At 38.9% G+C, this 19,658-nt stretch overlaps 1 protein-coding gene across 3 annotated transcripts; it reads left to right on the top strand.

Annotated features, from left to right (window-relative positions):
• Positions 1 to 55: 55 nt before the first annotated feature.
• On the top strand, positions 56 to 19,658 carry DDX46 (DEAD-box helicase 46). 3 transcript variants are annotated; one of them, XM_066329040.1, is made up of 24 exons: positions 56 to 148; positions 2,420 to 2,596; positions 2,845 to 2,985; positions 3,868 to 3,985; positions 4,152 to 4,317; positions 4,620 to 4,771; positions 5,090 to 5,203; positions 5,798 to 5,963; positions 6,333 to 6,453; positions 6,797 to 6,972; positions 7,402 to 7,523; positions 8,330 to 8,408; positions 10,184 to 10,266; positions 11,107 to 11,271; positions 11,621 to 11,783; positions 12,651 to 12,844; positions 13,366 to 13,503; positions 14,139 to 14,288; positions 14,906 to 15,103; positions 15,673 to 15,891; positions 16,407 to 16,551; positions 17,185 to 17,258; positions 17,716 to 17,794; positions 18,725 to 19,658. In XM_066329040.1, exons 1-23 carry the CDS (start codon positions 132 to 134, stop codon positions 17,761 to 17,763), a joined length of 3,126 nt encoding a protein of 1,041 aa, XP_066185137.1. In that variant the 5' UTR covers positions 56 to 131; the 3' UTR covers positions 17,764 to 17,794; positions 18,725 to 19,658. The 3 variants fall into 3 exon arrangements, with proteins under 3 accessions (XP_066185137.1, XP_066185138.1, XP_066185136.1); XM_066329041.1 differs by having other exon boundaries at positions 18,872 to 19,658; XM_066329039.1 differs by having other exon boundaries at positions 17,716 to 19,658.

Below are 19,658 nucleotides of genomic sequence, written 5' to 3' on the forward strand. Positions count from 1 at the left end.
GCGGCGCTGCGCCCTCCGCCCGCCGGGGGGCGCCGGCGCGGGGCGCGGGCCGGAAGGGGCGGCGCTCCCGGCCGGGCTGTGGCCGTGCGGGCGCGGAATGGCCGCCGCCGTGTAGCGGGAGCGTCGCCGCCATGGGCCGCGAGTCCAGGTGAGGGAGCGGCGCCGGCGCACCGCCCGCCCGGGGGTCGCGGCTCGCTCGGGGTTCGTGGCGCGGTGAGGTGGCCGTGAGGGGAACAGAGGGCGGCGCGGGCTCTCCCGGCCGGCCGGTGCGCTGAGGCCGCCACGGCAGCGCCCGGGCCTGGAGCCGGCCCTGAGGGGTAGGGCCGGGACTCGGGGCTCCGGGCGGGCCGAGGGGCCGCGCGTCCCAGCGCCGGCTGGCTCCGAGTTCTCGGGCTTCACCGGCACCGAGCTCGCGGCTCCCGGAGCACCTCCGGCCTTCGCGGGCTTGTTCCAAAATGCCGTCAATTAGCCACGTAGGGGGGTTAACTTGGTTTAGATGGTTCTGCTTGTGGTTTTTGTATTTACGCAGGATTATGGAGTTTTTTGCCCTGTCACAGCTGATAAAAAGACGTGGTTAGGGTTGTAACCAGCTCGGCAGTGATGTGCCCCTGTGCTGCGTGTCTCGGGCCAAGCCTGTGCTCCAGGTGATACGGAGCTGCTCACACCTATCAGGCTTTAAACCGCTTCCACAGTAGGAGAATTCTGTCGGGTATATGCCTCTGTGTCGTAGTTTAATCAGATTTTAACATTAAAATTGACAGTCCCCAAATGCAGTTGTTCTACGCTGTAACATCTCCCAGGTCCATAACGGAAATTTACATCGAAATTTTAGCAACTACCTTAGGCTCAAATCAGTGATCTGGTGCACGGCTGGGGACTCCCACAGATCTATCTAAATTAGCTCCAGATGAGCTGGGGCCGCAGTGGGCAGTATAGGGCACCGCTAGAGCCCCCTGAGTTGAAAGCCAAGTTCTGGCACTCCAGCCAGCAGGACTCCGTTGTTTGTCACACTATGGCTTCTCTGCTGAAAATGACATGGTTCTTCTGTTTGGGCTAAAAATAATGCTAGAAGTGGGATTAAATTTGTATTAATTTTCTGTTCTTACATACAAAAAGTTTCAAAACTGAAGAAGTGGTAAGAGGGTGAGAATGAATGGTGGGTGGGGGCTGCACGTGGTGGGGTTGGTGTGAAGAAATGTTCCTCACCCTGGGGCTTCTATAACCTGAAATCATCTCTTTGGCTTTATTGGACACTATAGAGGGAAAAAATGAAAACCAAAAGTAGTTCTCTAAAACAAAAAGATTAGAAAGAGAGAAGTATAGAGCAGATCCCATGGCATTGTGTGATGGAGATGGAAAAGAAATTAAGTCTCAATGCTGATGGGTGTTGTTTGCACTCATCCTGCTGATAGGCACGATGTGAGTATATGCTACTAACTCCAAGTGCATGTGGTGACTAAATATACCACACAGCATAGACTAAATACAAATATACTGCTATTTTTAGAGCTGAGCTATTTCAATACTACCATGGAATGGAAACAAGGAGTTGGTGGGCTTAAAGTCTTGCCTTCTCTGCTGTTTCCCGCTTCTCAAGCATGACTGCTGGGCTTGTTAGGGGAAAGGTCTGAGGGTCCTGATCCATAGGAGAGTGAACAAGGGAATTATTCTGGCTGGTGACTGAATACCTGGGACTGGAGGAAGTGGTCACAATCAGGGTCCCTCTGTGACTTCTACACTCAGCTGAAGTTTCCTAGAAAATTCCTAGCCCTGCTCTGCCCCACAGTGTGGTTAGGATAAAAACATCAGTGAGGGGAGGAAAGGAGGCACCCATCTCTATCACACACCCCTCAAAGTCTTGCTGACTTCTGACACCTTCTGTTGTGATGTTTGATATTGCAGAATTTCTGTTGATGTCAGCATGGTAAAGGCATTGACCACAGCTGAGTCACATCCTCAGGGGTTTATGTTTCTTTAACTCCAGTCTGACAGTTTTCCCACTGAGCAGAGGTATAGTTTGTCTACCTTACGTGGGCAAACATTAATTGTATAAAAAGTAACAAAGAGGAGTTTTGTTTGCTTGACAGATTTTGGGATAGCTTCAAAGAGTCTTCAGCTTTTCCTTTATATGAAGTGGAAATTAGTGAATTTCTGAAAACGTAGTTGTTCTTGATGTTCCTGGTGTTCTCATGATGTGCTTATAATAGTACTCTAAAACTAAAAGAAAATTATGACCAAATAATCCTAATTTCAGCATCATTACGAGTGTATATTGTGTATATTACACATATGTAACATATATTAATCAGTTTGGCAAGATGATTACAAAAGTTTAGACGTTTAAAAAGAAATTCAGGACCACGTGACAACCCGCCTTTGCGTGCCGGTGCCGTGGTGCTGACACTGCTGTGCCCCGCAGGCATTATCGCAAGCGCTCTGCGTCCCGGGGCCGCTCCGGGAGCCGCTCCAGGAGCCGTTCCCCGTCGGACAAGCGGAAACGCGAGGACCGGCGCTCCAGGAGCCGCGACCGCAGGCGGGAGAGGTCCCGCAGCAGGGACAAGAGACGGTCTCGCTCGAGGGACAGGAAGCGCCAAAGGTACGGCAGCAGCTCCCCTCAAAGGAGCTAAAAGTGCCTCTCTGCTGAGCATTGATTAACTCTCCAGTTAGTTCCTTGCTGATGTCTGTGGTGGGTTTCACTATGCTTAAGGCTCGCTGGTGCTGGAGTTTGTGAGTTCTTAGTGGTCTTGATGATGAGTGGGTTCCTTTTACAACCTGTTCCTCAATGGAAGACTGAAGTTATGCTATGAGCATGTCTTAAGTAAAGATAATTTTGTTGCATGTCAGGCGTTCAAGGAGCAGAGAAAGGGAGCGGAGCCGAGAGAGGAGACGATCCCGGAGCCGAGAGAGGAGGCGCTCAAGGAGCAGGAGTAGAGGGAGAAGGTCTCGATCCTCCAGTCCAAGCAAGAACAGGAAAACAGAAAACAGGTATTCTTGTGTTCTTGGCTTTAAAAATGCTTACTGCAGGTCATTGTCTTTTAAATATATCTTGATAAGGTTTTTAGATATAATTGCAAACACCATATAATAAGGCTCTGCTGTAAAATGGGTGGGGAGTCTGTAAATGGTAACAACAGTCTATATACAGCATAAGTAGTGATGGCACTCTAGAAATCATGACAAGCTAGAATCACAAAGGCTTTGGGAATAAGTGTATGTTTTGTATTAGAACAGTCCAAAGAAAAAAGCTGTATGATCTTAAATTAGCTGAAGGGAATTTTATATTTATTGTTATAAGCTAGCACAAATTTGATTTTGATGCTTTCTTTTAAATTGGAAGCAAGTAAGGATAATAACACCTGTGATAAATGGGTTTGGTATTTGTGCATGTCTGCCTCTTACATTTGCATTACATGAGTAGCTTTTCCCAGGGAGAAAGGCTTTTGTCTGTCAGCCAGCATAGTGTGTTTAGGGGGATGCTCACATTTCCATGGCAAGATGCTAGGTCACTTTAATCTTTCTCTAGAAATTCTGCAAACAGGAAATATGTTCTATCTTTTTTCTAAATGCTGGCTTCAAGGAGGTGTAAAATAAAGCTCAGAACAACTGGAGTATCAATTGTAAGAGGTCTGAAAATAAAGTTTGCAAAGAAATGAGGAAAAGCATGTGAATTGGTGGATTGGGTTAGAGTCTACATTACTGGTAGTTAGAGGAAGTAATTCCATGACATGGAAAGATTGGGAAGTAGTGTGCTTTGTGAGGTGTTCAAAAACGTAACAGGATGATTATAGTTCTGTTTCTGTCCAGAATATATGTATCCTCCCCGAGAAAAGCTGTTGTATTCTAAGAAACCTTTGATCTTACTTTCAGATCAAGATCTAAAGAAAAGACAGAAGGTGTGGAAGTTTCCAAAGAAAAGAAAAAAGACAAAGATGACAAAGAGGAAGAGAAGGATAAAGATGCTACCACAAATGCTGTGGCCACTGAGGTAGAGAGTTCTAACATTTGTAAATTTAAAAGATAAAGAATTTAAACCAGGAAGTTTGTGGATGTCCAGTCTTCTACAGCTTGTTCACTCAATAGTTACATTTGTTTAAAGAAACGTAGGCTAAAGCCAGTGGCCATTAATTTTCACTTTTTGGTTTTTGTCACAGAATTTTGATCAGAACAAACTAGAAGAAGAAATGAGAAAACGAAAAGAAAGAGTGGAGAAATGGAGGGAAGAACAACGCAAGAAGGCAATGGAAAACATAGGAGAGCTAAAAAAAGAAATTGAAGAGATGAAACAGGGGAAAAAATGGAGTTTAGAAGATGATGATGGTACTTAACCCCTTCACATATAACAGAATACTTTGATGCCTCATAATATTTTTATTACAATATCTTTAAAGCATCCAATAACTCTTCAGAATATGAACTGTAAAATAACAAAGCCTAAATCTGGTCATGGTGTCAAATGGTTTAAGATACATTTTTCATAAACCAACTGGAGAGATTTGTATGAGGAAAAATTATTCAGTAATAACACTGGGCTATAATTATTTGGGTGGACAGTAGTTCAACACATGTAAAGACTTCTGTCTTTCCCCATAATTTATCCTCATCTTTTTCACTCTTATTAGATGATGAAGAGGAAACTGCAGAAGGAGAAAAAGAAGGCAATGAGGTTGAAGATGAGGAGTTAGATCCTTTGGATGCTTATATGGAAGAAGTAAAAGAAGAGGTCAAGAAGTTCAATATGAGAAGTGTGAAAGGTGGAGGTGGGAGTGAAAAGGTAAAATCACTTGTTAAAGGTTATTTGCTTTTAAAAGACAAAGATAACTTTGTGTTTTAATAGCAAAATGGCTTGGGAAGAAATAGGGGAAAGTGCCAAAAAGCTAGAAGTTATATACACTCAATGCATGTTTGCTTTAACTTTCTTTTCCTGGTGGTTTTATGAAACTGTTTATTAAGCATTATTCTGATAAAATTTCACTGAGGGAAGTGGGAAATAAATACACTTAGCATAATGTATCCAGAAGTACAAATATTCTGTATGTTTTTTACAGGACGGGTTTTGTTTAATACGCATTTTTTTAAACATTTTTTATAGAAAACTGGACCAACTGTTACCAAGGTGGTAACTGTGGTGACAACCAAAAAGGCATCTGCTGAGTCAGAAAAGAAGAAAGGGGAACTCATGGAGAATGACCAGGATGCAATGGAGGTAATGGAAATGCTTTGCATTTCTCCTATGAACAGGCCAAGTGCCTTTTCTTGCTTCCTATGGCTGTGTGGTGTTTGGCCTGAAGAGCTGTGAAGGGCTGTGGGTATTTTGCTCCTTGGGAGGCTGTGGAGGGACAGCCTTGTGTGAGTCACAGAGTCAGTACCCTACAGGCCCTGCAGCTCAGCCACGCCAGCTCATGCTCTGTGGCTGCAGTTCAGCATTAGTGGTGCTCCTTCAGAGCTGAGGAGGGGACATCTGCCAGAGCTGTGGCTGCAGTGTGACGCCAGTCTGCTGCCTGCCTGCTTTCTTTTCATTTCCTCTTACTGTTTCTTTTATATGGCAGTGATTATTTCTAAATGACAAGGCTGGTAGTTGGCAGGCGTAAAGTCGTGAAAGTGACACAGAACATGGTAAGAGTTGAGGAGGTTTGGGAGAAACATGAAGGAATTAGGGGAAGGAACAATTGAGAGCACGTCTTCAGTTTCGTGTCTAGTACAGTCAAATGCACGTCTAATAGTTTTGCTATAAATAAAAAAGCCAAACACTTTAATGATTCATTAATCCTAATGTACACAAAAATTGTGATCCCTACAGTATTCCTCAGAAGAGGAGGAAGTTGATCTTCAGACTGCCCTGACTGGCTATCAGACCAAGCAGAGAAAGCTGCTAGAACCAGTGGATCATGGAAAGATAGAGTATGAACCTTTCAGGAAAAACTTCTATGTTGAAGTACCAGAACTAGCGAAAATGACTCAAGAAGGTAAAGACAAATGCAACCAGAACACCTTGGGTACTATTGAAGAAAATAATGGTGGATTTCAGTGTGCTAAGGAACAGCAAATGCTTTGGAATATAAAAAGCATTTGGAGCAGCTTGCTGTAGAAAAGTGTTAAATCAGGTGCACCCCTATTGTTGATAACTTACTATAATTATATATGAGGCTTTGATTGGAAAATAAACCTGAGTCCTTTCAAGCTAACTCCTGTGTTTATGTGTAACAAGCAAAAAGCTATTTTTCTGGTAGTGATAAAATTAGTATTTCATGTTAAGGGACAAAGCAAAAATTTTCTGATCAGGGTAGCAGAGAAATGTCAAGTTTGACTCTGTTAAAAGGTAAACTCTATTTCAGAGGTGAATGTGTACAGGCTGGAACTGGAGGGAATTACAGTCAAAGGAAAAGGCTGTCCCAAACCAATAAAAACCTGGGTACAATGTGGTATTTCCATGAAGATTCTCACTGCCCTCAAAAAGTAAGCAAACACTTTATAAACTGTATCATCCTCGATTTTGCTTGCTGCGTTCTGTTCTATGTCCATGAGAAGGACCTTTTACTTTGCTGCATAATGCCATATGTCAGTATCTGTAAATGTTACGTGTATAGTCATCAGAGTATTTATCACTCAGTGTTGAATTATTGTTATTAACTATTCTCTGCCATTTGTATCAAGCATTTGTTCATTTTGATTTGTATTTTTTGAATGGCACTGATGTATATGTAAATGTGAATATGTAAAAAAATAATTATCAAAACTTCATGATTTACATCTATCAAATTCTATTTTGTTCTTAAAATACTTTTTTTCCTTCTTTAAGACACGGCTATGAAAAGCCCACTCCAATTCAAACCCAGGCCATCCCAGCAATTATGAACGGACGAGATTTGATTGGCATCGCTAAAACAGGAAGTGGAAAAACTATTGCATTTCTGTTGCCTATGTTCAGACACATTATGGATCAGAGAGCATTAGAAGAAGGAGAAGGTCCCATAGGTAAAAAGATTTTGTTTTCCAAGTTACTATTTCAATAAACATCACACCAAGTATTTGCTTTAGATGGGATTTCAGTTCTTTGCTTGGTTATAAGGAGAAGTGCTTACTAATGTTCATTGATAAGTAGCTTTTTCTTTTTGTGAAAAATCACTGTGCTCTTTAACGTTGTTTTGTGATCACTGTGCTATCTCATGTTGTTTCAGTAGCACTCCCATGTCCATGTATCTGGGAGACCTTACTCCTTTGATTTTTACCCTTGGACCAGATTTTGACTCTTTCTTTTTAATGTCTCAATTACATCTTCCTTGAAATTAATCTTAAAAATAGGAAGTAAATTGCTGTAAACATCGTTACAAAGATCAATTTCTGTTGTAGAAATTACGACATCTCTTATATTGCAGTGTATCATGAGAATGTTTTGCTTTTCAGCTGTCATTATGACACCTACACGTGAGTTGGCTTTGCAGATTACCAAGGAGTGCAAGAAATTCTCAAAGACACTTGGACTTCGAGTTGTCTGTGTTTATGGAGGAACAGGAATCAGTGAGCAGGTATGCAAAACACATGCCTGCCTTGTCAAAGAATGCTTGGGCTTTATTAGTCAGTGTTTCTTTTGTAGCAAGATTAGTTGCTTTTTCTTTTCCATTAATCCAGTACCTCTGCAGTCTTCATTATGGATTTTCTCTGTGGGAATGGTAGTAATGCAGAAAGCTTTACCTGTAACAACCTTAAAAATAGTGATCCTGGAAAGTCTCAGATATGATCCATAGAAATTTCAGACTGTTTTTCTTTATGTATTGGGCATTAAATTAAAATCTAATTATTAGTGGGATATTTTATATATATATATATATATATATAAAATAAGCTGCATTTTTCTGAGAGTTCTCCTTAAGATAAAAAAAGCCAGAAAACCGTAACATTGATTTATTGCAGTATCAAACATTACATCTTGAAGTAACTTAGAGATTAATTTCAAGGTTTTCCACACCTCCACCCCACCCGTTTATGGAAACAACAGGAGTGACCATCTGTGGTGGAACGTGGTGTGTCTACTGTCACTTGTTCCTGATGTAACACTGTCATTTCTTACAGGCTCTTAACAGTATTGAAGTTACATTCTCATTAAAACTACTTCAGGTGGTGGTAGCTCACTCTGTCATGGGTTATTCTGGAAGCAGAGTTTTCCAGAGACTTGAAGAAATTGCTAATTAAATTTTTTACATAATTCACATTAGTGGAACAGCTGTATTACAGTCTAGGTGGTTTTTTTTTTGGAAGGTGATAGAAGTTTTTGAAAAATCAAAAAATATCACAAAGCAAAAACTAATAGATTGTTTAATGTGTTTGAAATCAGATAGCTGAACTCAAAAGAGGTGCTGAAATTATTGTTTGCACACCTGGACGTATGATTGACATGTTAGCAGCTAACAATGGTGAGTAGAAAACCTTTTCCTTTGAAGATTTTTTTTTTACATTTGTTGTGTAATTCTAACAAATTCAAAAGATCATGTAATTTCATAAATGGTCTTATGGAATTTTCTTATATCTCTTCAGGCTGCACTATATAGCTATTGAGAATATATAGCACTAATAATAGGTTTAAGCGTATATTGATTTGACTTTCTTGGGGAGGACAGGATACAACATTTTTGAAGAATTTTTGAGAATGTTTATCATTGCTAAAGTTGAAATGTGCTGGTCCAAAATTCAACTTGGAGTCATTTAGATAAAGGTTATGTAATAGTTGCTTATCTTGTCTGCCCGTTGATCCGTTATCTATGTTAGAGTAGCTCAGCAGTTCTCTGCTCTGCAAGAGCGTCTGACTGCCTTTATTTGTTGGCTTTAAAAACCAGTCAAAGAAGCCCTCCCTAAATACCTGCTCAGAAGTAAAAGAACTGACCTTATATCAGTTACTCAGATTGATTAAACTGAGCCACTGCAGCTTTAAGAGGTTTTGTCCTAGTGTAACCATTGCATGCTTATTAGATAAAGTTTTATGATTAAATTATTCCACATCAAAACCTCTACTAAACTGTTGACATTATTTAACTTCTGTGAAAAAAGTACCTTCAAGACATATAGAACTGGGCTTCCAAGACTTAAATCGTCAAAGGTAGGTACATTAATGCTGTTCCCAAGTAATTTTACAAAGTTATTATTTGGGGATGAAAGTGTTGAGATGTTAAATAGATACTAGATAAAAGGAATACTTGCTTTGTTCCTTAAGTTCCATATATTAAAAAATGCAGCGCGTAATGTCTTAAATAATTTGAGGATTCAGCTACAATTTGCTGAAGCTGAGAGGACCAAATTCTTCTGTAATTTGACAGGCACAAATCTGAGTGATAGTTTTAGAAAATGTGACAAATCTGTTCCATTCAGAGAGCATTTGGCAGTGTCACTCCACAGTGGTGTGGAATGTGTTCATATTGTTCGAGAGTATGATTCTAGAATCCTTGAGTTAAATCCTTCTCATGAAAGGGAGTCTCTTCACTGTTTGGGAAGGGTGCTAGTTATCCTGTCTGTGATAATTTCAAAATGTTCACAGAAGCACAACTTGCTTATTTCAACCTGTCCCAGAGTTTGGGGTGGTTCTTGATTTTAAATTCAGTAGTGTTACTGGGTAGGTTTTAATCTCTATGTAGTAATTTTGAAAAGACTGCTTACTCTGTTGTATGCCTATTAATAGCAGTGATATAGAACTAGTATGGTTATCCTCAAATAGTTATTCTTAGTTCCAAGGAAGCATTACAGATTGTGTATAAAGGAATTTTCTGAGGCTGCAGCAGTTAGCACTGGGCTTTGCCTTCCACACATGCGCTGTAATCTCTAATATGTTCTTTTCTAGGTGCCGCTGTCAGATACTGGCTGATGTGGCTCCTTGCTTCAGCTCAGTCTTAGTTTTATGATGTGTTTTGGCGAGGGCAGTTTTCTGAATTTTACAGGTTCTTCTGGCCCTATGATGGTATGCAAGAGAAGAGTTTGACAAACTAAAAGGGCCTTGTGCATACTTACACATTTCCCAGAATGTATGTGTGATTAAAGTGTGAACATTGAAGTTCACATTTAGTGAACTTTTTAAACAATTAATTAATGTCTTTGTTAGACATTAGTGAGACTATGTAACATTTTTTAAAAGACAATCCTAAGCGAAACTAGATTTCCATTTGATTTTGTTTCCCATGTGTTTTTTCCTCTCCTTTCACAGGTCGGGTGACAAATCTCCGCAGAGTCACATACGTTGTACTTGATGAAGCTGACAGAATGTTTGACATGGGCTTTGAGCCTCAGGTAATTCATGACATGAGGGATGGTGCTAAAAGATGTTGGTTTTCACATCAGGGATTTTGCAACGCTGGATTATTACTTCTCTGCCAGTGGGTGTTTAAAAGGATGTGCTGCGTACAGACAGCAGCTTAAGCTGACTTATATTATGATTACTCTTTTATCTGTTATTACATTATTATAACATCACATTATCCTCACATCTAGGGGATGGTATCCCTGCTCATGGCAAGGGGTTGGAACTGGTTGATCTTAGGTCTCTTCCAACTCAAACCATTCTGTGATTCTATGTTTTGCTTTCAATAAATTCCTATATAGCTTAGATTTTTTTTCTAATACACAAAGTGTTTTACACACTTACTTTGAATAACTTGTGGCCATGGTGTATCCCTGTGTAATTCCTTGATACAGTTGTAGTCTGTTTTATATAGTCTTGGATGTCTCTTGGCAAGAGGTATGAACTAACTGTTGGAAATGCTGCTAATTGCTTGCTGAGAGCTTTGGACATCCAGGGCTCTTTCAGTTGTCATGGGCTATACTGTTCTCCAAAACTAGGAAAATTCCTTTTATTTGTGTCTTGAGCTGTAGAGTTTCTGCTACATTTCCTCGGATTTTTGCTGAGCTGCTGCTGCCAGGTTGCATATTGCCATGCAACTTCCTTCTGAATCCAGCAAGTTTTGCCTGTCTTCCAATGCCAGCAGCTTGGTGCCAAGAGGAAATCTGTAAAGACTGTTTTGTAGTCTGTGATGTGCAGATACCACCTGACTTTAAAGATGACTGCTTTGTACGAGTGTGAAATTGAGTTCCAGCACTTGGATGTTAACAGAGACTGTTCTCTCCCCGCAGGTTATGCGCATTGTAGACAACGTCAGGCCTGACCGACAGACTGTCATGTTCTCTGCTACTTTTCCCAGAGCTATGGAGGCCCTGGCTCGCAGGATCCTCAGTAAACCCATAGAGGTGCAGGTTGGAGGCAGAAGTGTTGTCTGTTCTGATGTGGAGCAGCACGTGGTGAGTGTGATACATCTGCCTCGCTTATCTGCTCATTGCTGGGAACAAAAGATTGTTCCCAGCAATGAATATAAAGCAATATATCCACAGAGCTTTTATTTTTAGAAGTTTAGTGACCTTAAGAAAAACGAACTTAGAATTAATCTACACCCTTAACTGCAAATGAGTGTGATTTTCAAAGTTGTTTTGTAGCACTAAGCTGAACAGCAGTTTTACTGCTAGCTGTGGGAACAGCCTGGAAAAGTAATTTCCTGTTCCTGATTTTTACTTTTATACGTTCTGGATTTCTTTAATGACTCAGGATACAAATTGTACTCTTTCTACTTGGCTTTTGTATGTCTTTTTCCAGATTGTCATAGAAGAGGAGAACAAGTTTCTGAAGTTACTGGAGTTACTGGGACACTATCAGGAGAAAGGATCCGTTATCATATTTGTAGATAAGCAAGAACACGCTGATGGGTTGTTGAAAGATTTAATGAGGGCTTCTTATCCTTGCTTGTCTCTTCATGGAGGTAATCTGCAAATTTAAGGATTTATATTAACTACTTCCAACTGGGATGTTGGTGTCCAGTAGTTAAAAATCACTTAGTTCCTGTATAGTGCCAAGTATTCATAAGCAGGTTTTGCTTTGTAATTGGGGAGGATAATTGTCTCTTAATCTGAAATAGACATGATAGTTTGATGTAACTACTCTTCATTGTTCTCTGTGAGATGTCATCAGATGCCAAATCTTGTGTCTGTGCAAGAGAACTGTTACTGAGAGTTAACACCTCTCAGGGAATTGCTCACTACTTGTTATTGTAGGGTGGAGAGTGCCATTGGGGAGTATCACATCATATTTATATTTGCAATTCCACAGTAACAGCAGTTGTCACTTTACTTTTCTTCTATCAAGTAGTAATAGAATGGAAGTAGCAAGAGGAGAAAAAAAATCTCTTTACAATGCTGTCCACCCCAGTATATTTTAAAACTTACAGTATTTTTTAGAGCATTTTATATACAACCAGTAAGTACAAAATCAGTGTTAAGCAGGAATGCAGCAGTGGAAGAGGGAAAAATATTCTTGTTCTTCTGAGATTTCAGTTGCCTTTAGAGAACAGACAAAGCCTCCAGATGAGGTCTCAGTTGAAGTACAAAATAGAAAATAATATTAAAAAATGTTTTGAGGATCTTGGTGTGGGGAAAATATCTTCTGATAGTTGAAAAAGTAAGTTATTCTAAATTACAGAGGTTATTTTGGCTATTGTATTTTGCCTTCAAATGTGTGAAAGTATTGAAGCTCCATTTGCTTGTGGTTTTGGTTGTTTGAAGTTAGGGACCCTTGTACAAATTCTCATGACTTAGAGCAGAGCTTTACAATTAACTGATTTGTCTTGCAGGTATTGATCAGTATGACAGAGACAGCATCATTAATGACTTCAAGAATGGAACCTGCAAACTTCTGGTGGCCACATCTGTAGCAGCAAGAGGCTTGGATGTGAAGCAGCTGATGCTGGTGGTCAATTACAGCTGTCCCAACCATTACGAGGACTACGTGCACCGAGCCGGCCGCACGGGGCGAGCTGGCAATAAAGTAAGTACACTCCATTATCTGGTTTCATTAGTACTGGCGTTTTTCACTTCTTTATTGTTTGATGAAGTTGTTCCAAGGGATGGCTACAGAGGGAGTCGTTTGTGGTGTTGTTGGGAAGAGTGTTTTTAATATGTTCTGAACGTTAGCAACCTGAAATTTGGAACTTAGTGTTCTTCTGATGTCTGGGCGTTCTTTTAAATCCCAGTTGTGGCTGAAAGTTTGGGTGTTTTCCACTGTTGGAAATGTGGCCTATTAAATTGATAAGATACTAATTTTTTAAATTTTTAATCATGACAACACTGGTTGGAAGGAGAGATTTCAGTGTTTACTATCTTACCCCTCTGCATCAGCTTCCTGGAAAATCACATTATTCATTCTGCACTTCCACTAAAAAAGAGTTATTGCATGACTCTAGTCGTTACTTTCATTGAAATTAGTATCTGTGCAAGGTGCTTCAATAAATTTAGAGGTTGTGTCTTTAGAGCTTTTTCCTAATTATCTCTTAAATTAATTTTGACCAGGGGTATGCATATACATTCATTACTGAGGATCAGGCACGTTATGCTGGTGATATCATTAAGGCTTTGGAATTGTCTGGGAATCCAATTCCTCCGGATTTGGAGAAGCTCTGGGCCGACTTCAAAGACCAACAGAAGGCTGTAAGTAATTCTTCTGTTGGGGGCTTGGTCCAGGTTTACTGTATGCACATGTGTCCAGTTGTCCAGTGTGCACACATGGGTCACCTCTCTGGGAACATGTGTCTGCTTGGCTAAGTGTGTCAGTGACCTCAAGATTGGCATCTTGAATTTTATTTTAAGAACTCTTCTTGAGAATTTACCACTGTCAGCTGGTATGAAATAAATACCTATGGTATAAAGGACACTTTGGCTTTTAACAAAATTTACATACAAGATAATGAAGCCCTTTCACTGAATTTGTATGATAATTTCTAGAGCTCTCCACCAGAGAGGATCTCTCTCATGCTAGAAGAGTAGCACTGAAGTTTTTCTGATATAAGAAAATGGAAGGTTTTTTAACTGCATTTGAAAAGTATTTAAAATATATACTTTCAGAAAATCCCAATAGGGTACTGTCTCTGCAGAAATAACATAGTTTTTTAAAATTACATTTCATTGTGAAATGCAGCTTTTAAATGTCAAGCACTTTATGAATGTGCTGGGATTTGCTTTTTAAAGAATCTCAAAATTATTTGTATAATCTTACAATTATTTTATGACTGTCAGAACTAGGATTTGAAACTCCTAATTATGACAATACATGTTTTTGTTTTCAGGAGGGAAAGTTGATAAAAAAAAGCAGTGGATTCTCTGGCAAAGGTTTTAAATTTGATGAAACAGAACAGGCTTTGGCTAATGAAAGAAAGAAGCTACAAAAAGCAGCTCTTGGCTTGCAAGATTCAGATGATGAAGATACAGCTGTTGACGTAAGCACTTGGGAATAGGATTTAAGTTGCTTATGGATTTTCTCAATACATTTGATTTTCTTCCCCACGAGGTTGCATAATACATTGCAGAGTGCATGAATTTCTGTAACTGTGACCTTTGTTACTGACTGCATGTATTCTTTAAATATAGCAATATAGCTACGAAGATCGAGATCTAGGAAGATCTTCAGTGTCTCTTTTTTACTTACGGCATTTTACACTTAATGTGTGTAGTTATGTAAATGTCACATAAATTATTTGGGATATTAATCTTGCATAAATGAAGTAGAACAATGATCCTCAATTGTGAATACATTTTTATTTGAAGTGTTTTAAAGACATAATAACATTTTCTATTTCTAAATCTTACTAAATTCCTTTCTTGATGTTGGATAGATTCCTTTTTGTGACCTTGCAAGTAAACACTGTGTTCAGACTTCTTCCTGATTAGATCATCCTTTTGTTCAACTGTAGTTTTGAGCAAGCTTCTACCATTAATACAGGATTGATTTATTTAAGAACATGTAAACTAAATGCCCCTTAGTGTTTCTTTTTTTAATGATTACATGATTATGTAGTGGTAAATGCAGTGATCATATAATTGTTATTTTCTTTAGATTGATGAACAAATTGAAAGCATGTTCAATTCAAAGAAAAGAGTAAAAGACATGGCAGCACCAGGAACATCAAATGCTCCTACACCATCAGCTGGAAATGCAGAAAAATTGGAAATTGCTAAAAGATTGGCTTTGAGAATCAATGCCCAGAAGAATCTTGGAGCAGAGGCACAAGTCATGGTTCCCTTCCACTTTAAGGTCAGGCTCTTTACAGATCTGTTTTACCCTTTTTTAATAAAGGTTGTTCAGTTCTTTGTTCTGTGGCTGCCATTTGATTTAGTGTTTCTGCACACTAGTAACATACTGCATTGTTTATCTCATTTAGGCTGGGCTTACTCACTTACATAGGATTTGTAAGTGAGCTGATACGTTTGTAAGGCTTATTACAGAACCGTAAATGCTTTGTCTGCCCTGGCAAAGAGTTAATTCATTACTGATAACATTACACAATTCATTTTGTCAGCTTTGACAGAGTTGTAGAATATCTGCTGGAGCATGAGCTGTAGTACAATGTGTTTACATTGAGATTAATTGTTCTGGAATGTCCAAAGATATTTGAAGCTGAAAATGCAAAAGATCATGAAGATCTTTTCTTTGCCAGCTGTGAAAGGAGTTGTTGAGAGCAAGGAAGGAAGAGCAGAAGTTTGGAGAATGTACTTGTTACGTAGACAATCACCTTACATAGAGAACTTTAACAAACCCCTTATTGGTTTATATAGGACTTTTTTTTGCGACCTTGTTCTCAGTATGGACCTGTGCTTTTACAGGATGTGATGCAGCAGGCTACAAATGCTATCCTGAGAGGAGGCACAATTCAAGCTCCTACTGTGTCTGCCAAGACCATTGCAGAGCAGCTGGCTGAAAAAATCAATGCCAAGCTCAATTATGTACCCATAGAGAAGCAGGAGGAAGAGAAACAGGATGGAGGACAGAATGAATCTTTCAAGAGATACGAAGAAGAATTAGAGATCAATGACTTCCCACAGGCAAGTAACCATTTTGCTATAGTCAAGTTTAAATTACCATTATTTAACAAAACCTCTCCTCATACTTACACCAGTAAAATACTATGTCTCAATTTCTCATCATACCTAATTGAAATTAATATATTAATTGTGATTATTCTCAGGTTATATAAATGCAGTGCTTTGGACTTGTTCCAGAGAGTATCAGAAAAAAAAGTATCAGTCAAAAATGTCTTCATCCTCTACCTACTTCTCTAATACCCAAATCTCTGACACCAGTGTTTTTTGGAAAGGCTTTACTGTCATGACTGGTACAGCTCTTTGTCTTTTTTTAGTACCTGGATATTTCTGCCATTCAGAATATTGCTGCTCTGATCTACCTCATCTGTTATTTTGAGGATTTATATTTCACAGTATCAAGTACAAATTCCCTGTATTTATCTTTGAGGTTCTGTACACGCTGGCAGAACCAATGGATTGTCATTTGGTGTGCTGCCTTTCACCTTGTTGATCCTCTCATTTCCTTCACCTTGCAGACTGCCAGATGGAAAGTTACCTCCAAGGAAGCGCTGCAGAGAATCAGTGAATATTCTGAAGCTGCCATTACAATCAGGGGAACTTACTTCCCTCCAGGCAAAGAACCCAAGGAAGGAGAACGAAAGATTTATTTGGCTATAGAAAGTATGTATTCTTTTTTTATAAATGCTTCTATTAAAGGTATGAGTCTGGTTTTGTAATAAGACATGGAATTTTTGTAGTCAGTGTTTGGACACTTGAGTTACAGACTCACTGCAGTTACTTTGCAATTACTGAAATCACTTGTTAATCTTCATACACTTATGAAATGATCCGTGGGGATCACAGAGAGGCTTCTCTTCACCTGCCACAGAAAAACAGCTAATGTATGAAATCAGTTTTGAGGAGAGGAAAAGAACAGAAAAAAAGGAATGAGCATAGAGAGGTCTGTGCCAGTGTGAAATAAGGAAGAAAACAGAATTCTGTTTAGGCTGTTAAAAATGTAAGAAATTGCATCAACTACTACAACATAAACTTGTCAAATGTCATGATGGTTGAGTTTTTCTCAAGAAACCGCTAATCCTACATATTTCTGAACAGTGTAATTTATGACTGAAGTATCTTCCTTAAAAGACAAAATAGTCAAGCTTTGGCTTTCTGAGCAAGAGTGTTCTTCACCAAATAGCTGAGGATATTCAGCAAATTTTACTGTGCTTCTGAAAGTAGACAGCAATGTTTATTCTGTAGGCTTCATATACAGAAAGTGTTTAGGATGATAATACCTATTTTTATCTTCAGGTGCCAATGAACTGGCTGTACAGAAAGCAAAGGCAGAAATCACACGACTTATAAAAGAGGAGCTCATCAGATTGGTGAGTGCAATATCCAGAATGTAAAGGGAATAATATGTGCTCTACGAGATTGACTTCTGCAAATGTTGATGCTCTGGCAGGAGGTTTTATTAATATCAAGGACTGGGACCTGTAGATCTCAAAACCACTGTTTTATTGAACAGCCTAAAAATCCATGGCATTGGTTAATCAGCCAGAACACGGCTGCTATCAGCCAGCAGATGGAGATGACACATTGACAGAGCTTTTTAAATGAAGACCCCTCAAAGAGTTGGGTCCCAATAAATTTCCTAACTTCAACACCGTCAGGCAGGGAAGAGGAGAATTAGCTCCCTCATTTTGATATTTTATATGTGTTGAGAGATGTGGTTTGCTGTAGCTTTACAACATACCCAGCTAATAACCTTAGTGGGGTTTTATTGCAATTCATTTATCCATCTTCACTTTTAACTGTGATTATCTTCTTCTTTATTTGCAGCAAAATTCTTACCAACCAACCAACAAAGGAAGATACAAAGTTCTATGAGCATTTGGAGTTATCTGTCTGCCAGCAGCTGGTGCGTGAAACTTTGTGGCTTCTGTTGTTTTTGCTGTTTACACTGCTTATTGTAAATTAAGATTTATTTTTTTTTTTAATTTCATCTTGCGGACATTTTTTTAACGGAAAATTGATACTTGCTGAAACATCTTAATTCTCTCCACTAAAGTTATCAGTCTTAAAGCAGACCAGTTTTGGCGGAAAACTATTTAATTTAAAAGTGCAGTTTATATACTTTTCATCATAAAGAATATGAAATAAACATTTTAATCTTTTTGACAGACAGTATACTGTTAAGTAAATGAAAGTACTGGGATTTGTGTTGGAAATTGTTAGAATGTACCTGCTTCATATTGTTGAAATGATTCACACATCAGTTTATACTGGAAAAATTATAAAACACCAAAATAAAGGCAGGATTTTTCTCCTGATCTATAGAATCTCTCTGGCTGGTTCCACACATATTCATTCCCTGTACAAATGTCCTCCTAAGGTCAGAGAGTCTTGCATTGATCAGAGTAGAGAATTTTTTCAAAAAAATACTCAAGGTCTTAATTTACGATTTTATCCTCATGTCCCGATTTTTCTTTATCATCCAGGTAATAGATAACTCTTTGGGGTCGTTGTAAAGTGAAATGTTTTGTAGTATGACAATAGTTTTCCTGTTTTTTCCGAACATCAGAACGTTAGGATTTTTTTTCCTCATTTGGTGACATAAGAATGAAAGTCTGTTTTAGTTTAAAAAGGAATTCGCAGGAAAAAAAGAGAAACCTTTTTTTGTAATGAAATAAAACTTTGTCACTCTTTTATAGTGTTCTTATATATACACTTAATGTGATTATTCCCCCAGGATTGTCATCTTTATTACTGTTTTACTGTTAAGCTATGACATTAAGTAAAAATGTATAGTGATATTTATGAATGAATTCCACAAATACTGTCATTGCAGTCAATAAACTACTGGGACAGGCAAGACCGATGTTTTTGAGGTCTTACCCCATAACCAGTGGATTCATGATGGACTCTACTCCTAAGCATTGAACTCGCCTGCTTGTCCGGAGCCGAGGCAGTAGCAATTTGAGTTGTCTCATTCTAGCAGCTGCAAGACTTTGAAGATGATGACTTTCAAAAGGACTTTCGTTGAAAGCTTTTCTTACCTGACACATTGAATAAGAAATGTGTCATTTTAAACCAGCTGTGTATATACTGCTTTGACCCTGGTGGAGACAAATCATACAATCTGCATCATGGCTGTATAAATTCACAACTTTTCTTTCCAAACTTCAGGTAATTTAAGTGACTTTGTGTTTGCATACAACTGTCTGTTACCCTGTCAGTGTACCTTATTTGCAGTACAGGGAAGAAGCAAAGGAATGACAATACCAGCTTAACAGTCTACTTTTTGGGTAACAACACTCCTAAGGTAGTACTTGCCAGTATTAATACATGGAGCAGAGCAGAGAGAAGCAGCACACACAGTAACACTTCTCAAAGCTTAAAACAGAAATCCTAAAGCTCTGTGATTACATTTAAATGCGTTGGTTTTTCTTCCCTTAAGAACTGGGGTTTGATGTCTTTCGTAGAAATTCTTAGTTGAATTGTCTAACTTTTGGACAGTGTCCCTTCACAGAAGAGTTGACACATTTTGTATATTTAATGAAGGGCACTGCAGAGATTGGACAGCCTGACATGTCTTTAAAAATCTTGGTTCAAAATGTTCAACATTGATATATCCTAAAAGAGGCATGATGGAGATACTTTTATTTCAGATTTCAGAAATGCAAAAATGTGTAATCTTTAACTTCCTGGGGGTTTTAAATGCAATGTCAATATTCTTATGGGTTTTTTTTAATTCCAGCAAAAATAAAAGCAATTTCAATGTA

The sequence above is a fragment of the Sylvia atricapilla genome, chromosome 14, assembly GCF_009819655.1.
Source record: "Sylvia atricapilla isolate bSylAtr1 chromosome 14, bSylAtr1.pri, whole genome shotgun sequence".
NCBI lineage: Eukaryota > Metazoa > Chordata > Aves > Passeriformes > Sylviidae > Sylvia > Sylvia atricapilla.

Bases quoted from the DNA above. Each gene is read 5' to 3' on its own strand.
- DDX46 (XM_066329039.1), top strand. The intron at 5,204-5,797 runs GTAATGGAAATG...TGATCCCTACAG, and splicing joins ATGACCAGGATGCAATGGAG to TATTCCTCAGAAGAGGAGGA. The intron at 14,289-14,905 runs GTAAGCACTTGG...TATTTTCTTTAG, and splicing joins ATGAAGATACAGCTGTTGAC to ATTGATGAACAAATTGAAAG.